The 12,509-nt window shown below is 47.0% G+C and overlaps 1 protein-coding gene across 3 annotated transcripts in view; it reads left to right on the forward strand.

Moving 5' to 3' along the window:
- Positions 1-12,509, forward strand: part of LOC141113799 (rhomboid-related protein 3-like) — a 72,435-nt gene that overhangs the window by 55,160 nt on the left and 4,766 nt on the right. For all 3 annotated transcript variants that reach the window (XM_073607091.1, XM_073607089.1, XM_073607090.1), the window contains one exon: positions 885-945. In XM_073607091.1, the coding sequence (XP_073463192.1) occupies positions 885-945 (61 nt within the window). The remainder of the gene's footprint in view (positions 1-884; positions 946-12,509) is intronic.

The following is a 12,509-nucleotide window of genomic DNA, read 5'->3' on the forward strand; positions in this document are numbered from 1 at the left end:
GTTGCACTGCTCTTGTTGGTGTTATGGGGTCATTTTCTCTTCTGGAATGGGTGAAGCTGTATGTGGTGGGAATGGAGGGTTTGGTGGGAGTTGCACTGCTCTTGTTGGTGTTATGGGGTCTTCTTCTCTTCTGGAATGGGTGAAGCTGTATGTGGTGGGAATGGAGGGTGTGGTGGGAGTTGCACTGCTCTTGTTGGTGTTATGGGGTCTTCTTCTCTTCTGGAATGAGTGAAGCTGTATGCGGTGGGAATGGAGGGTGTGGAGGGAGTTGCACTGTTCTTGTTGGTGTTATGGGGTCTTCTTCTCTTCTGGAATGGGTGGAGCTGTATGTGGTGGGAATGGAGAGTGTGGTGGGAGTTGCACTGCTCTTGTTGGTGTTATGGGGTCTTCTTCTCTTCTGGAATGGGTGAAGCTGTATGTGGTGGAAATGGAGGGTGTGGTGGGAGTTGCACTGCTCTTGTTGGTGTTATGGGGTCTTCTTCTCTTCTGGAATGGGTGAAGCTGTATGTGGTGGAAATGGAGGGTGTGGTGGGAGTTGCACTGCTCTTGTTGGTGTTATGGGGTCTTCTTCTCTTCTGGAATGGGTGAAGCTGTATGTGGTGGGAATGGAGGGTGTGGTGGGAGTTGCACTGCTCTTGTTGGTGTTATGGGGTCTTCTTCTCTTCTGGAATGGGTGAAGCTGTATGTGGTGGGAATGGAGGGTGTGGTGGGAGTTGCACTGCTCTTGTTGGTGTTATGGGGTCTTCTTCTCTTCTGGAATGGGTGAAGCTGTATGTGGTGGAAATGGAGGGTGTGGTGGGAGTTGCACTGCTCTTGTTGGTGTTATGGGGTCTTTGAAGATATATTTGGGGCGGTTGTAGTAACTGTGACTATTTTCCCCCTAGAATTGGTCCGGGATGAAGTGTCAGTTCAAGCTTCTTCGGATGTCCTTTGCCTTAATATGCAGTAAGTACAATCACCTGCATGACTGCCAAAACTGACCTGAAGAGCTAGCAATCCTTTTCTATAAAGGCTCTAGAAATCTGTATACAGGGAGATGTCTGCAGGGATGGGCGCTGATCTCATCCTTCTCTGATGATCAGACACGTGGAGTCAGGTTAGCGCCAGAAGAGTGCGATTCACACTTGGCAGATGCCCCGTGGTAAACACCTTTCACGTGTCTCGTCCCACGCCTCACCCACACATTCAGACTGCCTGGCGCTGAGTAAGAGCGCATCGTGACAAGGACTGTCAGGAATAAACACACACATATATACAGTGGGGAGGGAAAGTATTCAGACCCCCTTACATTTTTCACTCTTTGTTATATTGCAGCCATTTGCTTAAATCATTTAAGTTCATTTTTTTTCCTCATTAATGTACACACAGCACCCCATATTGTACACACAGCACCCCATATTGTACACACAGCCCCCCATATTGTACACACAGCACCTCATATTGTACACACAGCCCCCCATATTGTACACACAGCACCTCATATTGTACACACAGCTCCCCATATTGTACACACAGCACCCCATATTGTACACACATCACCTCATATTGTACACACAGCACTCCATATTGTACACACAGCCCCCCATATTGTACACACAGCACCCCATATTGTACACACAGCTCCCCATATTGTACACACAGCACCCCATATTATACACACAGCACCCCATATTGTACACACAGCACCTCATATTGTACACACAGCTCCCCATATTGTACACACAGCACCCCATATTGTACACACAACACCTCATATTGTACACACAGCCCCCCATATTGTACACACAGCACCCCATATTGTACACACAGCACCCCATATTGTACACACATCACCCCATATTGTACACACAGCACCTCATATTGTACACACAGCCCCCCATATTGTACACACAGCCCCCCATATTGTACACTCAGCACCCCATATTGTACACACAGCCCCCCATATTGTACACACAGCACCCCATATTGTACACTCAGCACCCCATATTGTACACACAGCCCCCCATATTGTACACACAGCACCCCATATTGTACACACAGCACCTCATATTGTACACACAGCCCCCCATATTGTACACACAGCACCCCATATTGTACACACAGCCCCCCATATTGTACACTCAGCACCCCATATTGTACACACAGCCCCCCATATTGTACACACAGCCCCCCATATTGTACACTCAGCACCCCATATTGTACACACAGCCCCCCATATTGTACACACAGCACCCCATATTGTACACACAGCACCTCATATTGTACACACAGCCCCCCATATTGTACACACAGCACCCCATATTGTACACACAGCCCCCCATATTGTACACTCAGCACCCCATATTGTACACACAGCCCCCCATATTGTACACACAGCACCTCATATTGTACACACAGCCCCCCATATTGTACACACAGCACCCCATATTGTACACACAGCACCCCATATTGTACACACAGCACCTCATATTGTACACACAGCGCCCCATATTGTACACACAGCACCCCATATTGTACACACAGCCCCCCATATTGTACACACAACACCCCATATTGTACACACAGCACCCCATATTGTACACACAGCACCCCATATTGTACACACAGCCCCTCATATTGTACACACAGCCCCCCATATTGTACACACAGCACCCCATATTGTACACACAGCACCCCATATTGTACACACAACACCCCATATTGTACACAGCCCCTCATATTGTACACACAGCACCCCATATTGTACACACAGCACCTCATATTGTACACACAGCGCCCCATATTGTACACACAGCTCCCATATTGTACACACAGCCCCCCATATTATACACACAGCACCCCATATTGTACACACAGCACCCCCATATTGTACACACAGCACCCCATATTGTACACACAGCCCCTCATATTGTACACACAGCACCCCATATTGTACACACAGCACCTCATATTGTACACACAGCACCCCATATTGTACACACATCACCCCATATTGTACATACATCACCCCATATTGTACACACAGCACCCCATATTGTACACACAGCACCCCATATTGTACACACAGCCCCTCATATTGTACACACAGCACCCCATATTGTACACACAGCACCTCATATTGTACACACAGCCCCCCATATTGTACACACAGCACTCCATATTGTACACACAGCACTCCATATTGTACACACAGCCCCCCATATTGTACACACAGCACTCCGTATTGTACACACAGCACCCCATATTGTACACACAGCCCCCCATATTGTACACACAGCACCCCATATTGTACACACAGCACCCCATATTGTACACACAGCACCCCATATTGTACACACACCACCCCATATTGTACACACAGCACCCCATATTGTACACACAGCACCCCATATTGTACACACAGCACCTCATATTGTACACACAGCACCCCATATTGTACACACAGCCCCCCATATTGTACACACAGCCCCCCATATTGTACACACAGCCCCCCATATTGTACACACAGCACTCCATATTGTACACACAGCACCCCATATTGTACACACAGCCCCCCATATTGTACACACAGCCCCTCATATTGTACACACAGCCCCCCATATTGTACACACAGCACTCCATATTGTACACACAGCACCTCATATTGTACACACAGCCCCCCATATTGTACACACAGCCCCCCATATTGTACACACACCACCCCATATTGTACACACAGCACCCCATATTGTACACACAGCCCCCCATATTGTACACACACCACCCCATATTGTACACACAGCACCCCATATTGTACACACAGCACCTCATATTGTACACACAGCACCTCATATTGTACACACAGCACCTCATATTGTACACACAGCACCTCATATTGTACACACAGCACCTCATATTGTACACACAGCACTCCATATTGTACACACAGCACCCCATATTGTACACACAGCACCCCATATTGTACACACAGCACCTCATATTGTACACACAGCACCCCATATTGTACACACAGCCCCCCATATTGTACACACAGCACCCCATATTGTACACACAGCACCCCATATTGTACACACAGCACCTCATATTGTACACACAGCACCTCATATTGTACACACAGCCCCCCATATTGTACACACAGCCCCCCATATTGTACACACAGCCCCCCATATTGTACACACAGCACCCCATATTGTACACACAGCACCTCATATTGTACACACAGCACCTCATATTGTACACACAGCACCCCATATTGTACACACAGCACCCCATATTGTACACACAGCACCCCATATTGTACACACAGCACCCCATATTGTACACACAGCATCCCATATTGTACACACAGCACACCATATTGTACACACAGCACACCATATTGTACACACAGCTCCTCATATTGTACACACAGCACCCCATATTGTACACACAGCACCCCATATTGTACACACAGCACCCCATATTGTACACACAGCACCCCATATTGTACACACAGCCCCCCATATTGTACACACAGCTCCTCATATTGTACACACAGCTCCTCATATTGTACACACAGCACCCCATATTGTACACACAGCACCCCATATTGTACACACAGCACCCCATATTGTACACACAGCTCCCCATATTGTACACACAGCACCCCATATTGTACACACAGCACCCCATATTGTACACACAGCCCCCCATATTGTACACACAGCCCCCCATATTGTACACACAACACCCCATATTGTACACACAGCACCTCATATTGTACACACAGCACCTCATATTGTACACACATCACCTCATATTGTAAACACAGCCCCTCATATTGTACACACAACACCCCATATTGTACACACAGCACCCCATATTGTACACACAGCACCCCATATTGTACACACAGCTCCCCATATTGTACACACAGCTCCCCATATTGTACACACAGCACCCCATATTGTACACACAGCCCCCCATATTGTACACACAGCACCTCATATTGTACACACAGCCCCCCATATTGTACACACAACACCCCATATTGTACACACAGCACCCCATATTGTACACACAGCTCCCCATATTGTACACACAGCTCCCCATATTGTACACACAGCACCCCATATTGTACACACAGCCCCCCATATTGTACACACAGCACCTCATATTGTACACACAGCCCCCCATATTGTACACACAGCACTCCATATTGTACACACAGCACCTCATATTGTACACACAGCCCCCCATATTGTACACACAGCCCCCCATATTGTACACACAGCCCCCCATATTGTACACACACCACCCCATATTGTACACACAGCACCCCATATTGTACACACAGCACCTCATATTGTACACACAGCACCCCATATTGTACACACAGCACCTCATATTGTACACACAGCACCCCATATTGTACACACAGCACCTCATATTGTACACACAGCACCCCATATTGTACACACAGCCCCCCATATTGTACACACACCACCCCATATTGTACACACAGCCCCCCATATTGTACACACAGCACTCCATATTGTACACACAGCCCCCCATATTGTACACACAGCACCTCATATTGTACACACAGCCCCCCATATTGTACACACAGCACCCCATATTGTACACACAGCTCCCCATATTGTACACACAGCTCCCCATATTGTACACACAGCACCCCATATTGTACACACAGCACCCCATATTGTACACACAGCCCCCCATATTGTACACACAGCCCCCCATATTGTACACACAGCCCCCCATATTGTACACACAGCTCCCCATATTGTACACACAGCACCCCATATTGTACACACAGCACCCCATATTGTACACACAGCACCCCATATTGTACACACAACACCCCATATTGTACACACAGCACCTCATATTGTACACACATCACCTCATATTGTAAACACAGCTCCCCATATTGTACACACAGCACCCCATATTGTACACACAGCACCCCATATTGTACACACAGCCCCCCATATTGTACACACAGCTCCCCATATTGTACACACAGCTCCCCATATTGTACACACAACACCCCATATTGTACACACAGCTCCCCATATTGTACACACAGCTCCCCATATTGTACACACAGCACCCCATATTGTACACACAGCCCCCCATATTGTACACACATCACCCCATATTGTACACACATCACCCCATATTGTACACACAGCCCCCCATATTGTACACACAGCACCCCATATTGTACACACAGCCCCCCATATTGTACACACAGCCCCCCATATTGTACACACACCACCCCATATTGTACACACAGCACCCCATATTGTACACACAGCACCTCATATTGTACACACAGCCCCCCATATTGTACACACAGCACCTCATATTGTACACACAGCACCCCATATTGTACACACAGCACCTCATATTGTACACACAGCACCCCATATTGTACACACAGCACCTTATATTGTACACACAGCACCCCATATTGTACACACAGCACCTCATATTGTACACACAGCGCCCCATATTGTACACACAGCGCCCCATATTGTACACACAGCACCTCATATTGTACACACAGCACCTCATATTGTACACACAGCACCCCATATTGTATACACAGCGCCCCATATTGTACACACAGCGCCCCATATTGTACACACAGCGCCCCATATTATACACACAACACCCCATATTGTATACACACAACACCCCATATTGTACACACAGCCCCCCATATTGTACACACAGCCCCCCATATTGTACACACAGCCCCCCATATTGTACACACAGCACTCCATATTGTACACACAGCATATTGTACACACAGCCCCCCATATTGTACACACAGCACCCCATATTGTACACACAGCACTCCATATTGTACACACAGCACCTCATATTGTACACACAGCACCCCATATTGTATACACAGCGCCCCATATTGTACACACAACACCCCATATTGTACACACAGCACCCCATATTGTACACACAGCACCCCATATTGTACACACAGCACCCCATATTGTACACACAGCACCCCATATTGTACACACAGCACCTCATATTGTACACACAGCACCCCATATTGTATACACAGCGCCCCATATTGTACACACAACACCCCATATTGTACACACAGCGCCCCATATTGTACACACAACACCCCATATTGTACACACAGCACCCCATATTGTACACACAGCGCCCCATATTGTACACACAGCGCCCCATATTATACACACAACACCCCATATTGTACACACAGCACCCCATATTGTACACACAGCACTCCATATTGTACACACAGCACCTCATATTGTACACACAGCACCTCATATTGTACACACAGCGCCCCATATTGTACACACAGCACCCCATATTGTACACACAGCACTCCATATTGTACACACAACACCCCATATTGTACACACAGCACCCCATATTGTACACACAGCACCCCATATTGTACACACAGCACCCCATATTGTACACACAGCACCCCATATTGTACACACAGCACCTCATATTGTACACACAGCACCCCATATTGTATACACAGCGCCCCATATTGTACACACAACACCCCATATTGTACACACAGCGCCCCATATTGTACACACAACACCCCATATTGTACACACAGCACCCCATATTGTACACACAGCGCCCCATATTGTACACACAGCGCCCCATATTATACACACAACACCCCATATTGTACACACAGCACCCCATATTGTACACACAGCACTCCATAGTGTACACACAGCCCCCCATATTGTACACACAGCTCCCCATATTGACAGAAAAACACAGAATTGTTGACATTTTTGCAGATTTATTAAAAAAGAAAAACTGAAATATCACATGGTCCTAAGTATTCAGACCCTTTGCTGTGACACTCATATATATAACTCAGGTGCTGTCCATTTCTTCTGATCATCCTTGAGATGGTTCTACACCTTCATTTGAGTCCAGCTGTGTTTGATTATACTGATTGGACTTGATTAGGAAAGCCACACACCTGTCTATATAAGACCTTACAGCTCACAGTGCATGTCAGAGCAAATGAGAATCATGAGGTCAAAGGAACTGCCTGAAGAGCTCAGAGACAGAATTGTGACAAGGCACAGAGCTCAGAGACAGAATTGTGACAAGGCACAGAGCTCAGAGACAGAATTATGACAAGGCACAGATCTGGCCAAGGTTACAAAAACATTTCTGCTGCACTTAAGGTTCCTAAGAGCACAGTGGCCTCCATAATCCTTAAATGGAAGACGTTTGGGAGGACCAGAACCCTTCCTAGAGCTGGCCGTCCGGCCAAACTGAGGTATCGGGGGAGAAGAGCCTTGGTGAGAGAGGTAAAGAAGAACCCAAAGATCACTGTGGCTGAGCTCCAGAGATGGAGTCGGGGGATGGGAGAAAGTTGTAGAAAGTCAACCATCACTGCAGCCCTCCACCAGTCGGGGCTTTATGGCAGAGTGGCCCAGCGGAAGCCTCTCCTCAGTGCAAGACACATCAAAGCCCGCATGGAGTTTTCTAAAAAACACCTGAAGGACTCCAAGATGGTGAGAAATAAGATTCTCTGGTCTGATGAGACCAAGATAGAACTTTTTGGCCTTAATTCTAAGCGGTATGTGTGGAGAAAACCAGGCACTGCTCATCACCTGTCCAATACAGTCCCAACAGTGAAGCATGGTGGTGGCAGCATCATGCTGTGGGGGTGTTTTTCAGCTGCTCAGGACCTCAGACTGGGCCGAAGGTTTACCTTCCAACAAAACAATGACCCTAAGCACACAGCTAAAATAACGAAGGAGTGGCTTCACAACAACTCCGTGACTGTTCTTGAATGGCCCAGCCAGAGCCCTGACTTAAACCCAATTGAGCATCTCTGGAGAGACCTAAAAATGGCCGTCCACCAACGTTTACCATCCCCCCTGACAGAACTGGAGAGGATCTGCAAGGAGGAATGGCAGAGGATCCCCAAATCCAGGTGTGAAAAACTTGTTGTATCTTTCCCAAAAAGACTCATCAAAAGGGGCTTCTACTAAATACTGAGCAAAGGGTCTGAATACTTAGGACCATGTGATATTTCAGGTTTTCTTTTTTAATAAATCTGCAAAAATGTCAACAATTCTGTTTTTTCTGTCAATATGGGGTGCTGTGTGTACAATATGGGGTGCTGTGTGTACAATATGGGGGGCTGTGTGTACAATATGGGGGGCTGTGTGTACAATATGGGGTGCTGTGTGTACAATATGAGGGGGCTGTGTGTACAATATGGGGGGCTGTGTGTACAATATGGGGGGCTGTGTGTACAATATGAGGTGCTGTGTGTACAATATGAGGTGCTGTGTGTACAATATGAGGTGCTGTGTGTATAATATGAGGTGCTGTGTGTACAATATGGGGGGCTGTGTGTACAATATGGGGTGATGTGTGTACAATATGAGGTGCTGTGTGTACAATATGGGGTGCTGTGTGTATAATATGAGGTGCTGTGTGTACAATATGGGGGGCTGTGTGTACAATATGGGGTGATGTGTGTACAATATGGGGGTGCTGTGTGTACAATATGGGGTGCTGTGTGTACAATATGGGGGGCTGTGTGTACAATATGGGGGGCTGTGTGTACAATATGGGGGGCTGTGTGTACAATATGAGGTGCTGTGTGTACAATATGGGGGGCTGTGTGTACAATATGGGGTGCTGTGTGTACAATATGGGGGTGCTGTGTGTACAATATGGGGGGCTGTGTGTACAATATGGGGTGCTGTGTGTACAATATGAGGGGCTGTGTGTATAATATGAGGTGCTGTGTGTACAATATGGGGGGCTGTGTGTACAATATGGGGTGATGTGTGTACAATATGGGGGTGCTGTGTGTACAATATGGGGTGCTGTGTGTACAATATGGGGGGCTGTGTGTACAATATGGGGTGTTGTGTGTACAATATGGGGTGCTGTGTGTACAATATGGGGTGCTGTGTGTACAATATGGGGTGATGTGTGTACAATATGAGGTGCTGTGTGTACAATATGGGGGGCTGTGTGTACAATATGGGGGGCTGTGTGTACAATATGAGGTGCTGTGTGTACAATATGGGGTGCTGTGTGTACAATATGGGGGGCTGTGTGTACAATATGGGGTGATGTGTGTACAATATGGGGGGCTGTGTGTACAATATGGGGTGATGTGTGTACAATATGGGGGGCTGTGTGTACAATATGGGGGGCTGTGTGTACAATATGAGGTGCTGTGTGTACAATATGGGGAGCTGTGTGTACAATATGAGGGGCTGTGTGTATAATATGAGGTGCTGTGTGTACAATATGGGGAGCTGTGTGTACAATATGAGGGGCTGTGTGTATAATATGAGGGGCTGTGTGTACAATATGGGGTGCTGTGTGTACAATATGAGGGGCTGTGTGTATAATATGAGGTGCTGTGTGTACAATATGGGGGGCTGTGTGTACAATATGGGGGGCTGTGTGTATAATATGGGGTGCTGTGTGTACAATATGGGGGGCTGTGTGTACAATATGGGGTGATGTGTGTACAATATGGGGTGCTGTGTGTATAATATGGGGTGCTGTGTGTACAATATGAGGTGCTGTGTGTACAATATGGGGTGGTGTGTGTACAATATGAGGTACTGTGTGTACAATATGGGGGGCTGTGTGTACAATATGGGGTGCTGTGTGTACAATATGGGGTGCTGTGTGTACAATATGAGGGTGCTGTGTGTACAATATGGGGTGCTGTGTGTACAATATGAGGTGCTGTGTGTACAATATGGGGGGCTGTGTGTACAATATGGGGTGCTGTGTGTACAATATGAGGTGCTGTGTGTACAATATGGGGGGCTGTGTGTACAATATGGAGTGCTGTGTGTACAATATGGGGGGCTGTGTGTACAATATGGGGTGCTGTGTGTACAATATGAGGTGCTGTGTGTACAATATGGGGTGCTGTGTGTACAATATGGGGGGGCTGTGTGTACAATATGGGGTGTTGTGTATACAATATGAGGTGCTGTGTGTACAATATGGGGGGCTGTGTGTACAATATGGGGTGCTGTGTATACAATATGGGGGGCTGTGTGTACAATATGGGGTGCTGTGTGTACAATATGGGGTGCTGTGTGTACAATATGGGGTGCTGTGTGTACAATATGGGGTGCTGTGTGTACAATATGAGGTACTGTGTGTACAATATGGGGTGCTGTGTGTACAATATGGGGTGCTGTGTGTACAATATGGGGTGCTGTGTGTACAATATGGAGTGATGTGTGTACAATATGAGGTGATGTGTGTACAATATGAGGTGCTGTGTGTACAATATGGGGTGTTGTGTGTACAATATGAGGTACTGTGTGTACAATATGGGGTGCTGTGTGTACAATATGGAGTGCTGTGTGTACAATATGGGGTGTTGTGTATACAATATGAGGTGCTGTGTGTACAATATGGGGTGCTGTGTGTACAATATGGGGGGCTGTGTGTACAATATGGGGTGCTGTGTGTACAATAAGGGGGCTGTGTGTACAATATGGGGTGCTGTGTGTACAATATGGGGTGCTGTGTGTACAATATGGGGTGCTGTGTGTACAATATGGGGTGATGTGTGTACAATATGGGGTGCTGTGTGTACAATATGAGGTGCTGTGTGTACAATATGGGGTGCTGTGTGTACAATATGGGGGTGCTGTGTGTACAATATGGGGGGCTGTGTGTACAATGTGAGGTGCTGTGTGTACAATATGGGGGCTGTGTGTACAATATGGGGGGCTGTGTGTACAATATGGGGTGCTGTGTGTACAATATGGAGTGCTGTGTGTACAATATGGGGTGCTGTGTGTACAATATGGGGTGCTGTGTGTACAATATGAGGTGCTGTGTGTACAATATGGGGTGCTGTGTGTACAATATGGGGTGTTGTGTGTACAATATGAGGTGCTGTGTGTACAATATGGGGGGCTGTGTGTACAATATGGGGGGCTGTGTGTACAATATGGGGGGCTGTGTGTACAATATGGGGTGCTGTGTGTACAATATGGGGGGCTGTGTGTACAATATGGGGTGCTGTGTGTACAATATGGGGTGCTGTGTGTACAATATGGGGGGCTGTGTGTACAATATGGGGGGCTGTGTGTACAATATGGGGGGCTGTGTGTACAATATGGAGTGCTGTGTGTACAATATGGGGTGCTGTGTGTACAATATGGGGTGCTGTGTGTACAATATGGGGTGCTGTGTGTACAATATGAGGTGCTGTGTGTACAATATGGGGTGCTGTGTGTACAATATGGGGTGCTGTGTGTACAATATGGGGGGCTGTGTGTACAATATGGGGGGCTGTGTGTACAATATGGGGTGTTGTGTGTACAATATGGGGTGCTGTGTGTACAATATGGGGGGCTGTGTGTACAATATGGGGTGATGTGTGTACATTAATGAGGAAAAAAATGAACTTAAATGATTTTAGCAAATGGCTGCAATATAACAAA

Source organism: Aquarana catesbeiana, linkage group LG12, assembly GCF_042186555.1.
Source record: "Aquarana catesbeiana isolate 2022-GZ linkage group LG12, ASM4218655v1, whole genome shotgun sequence".
In the NCBI taxonomy this organism is placed as follows: domain Eukaryota; kingdom Metazoa; phylum Chordata; class Amphibia; order Anura; family Ranidae; genus Aquarana; species Aquarana catesbeiana.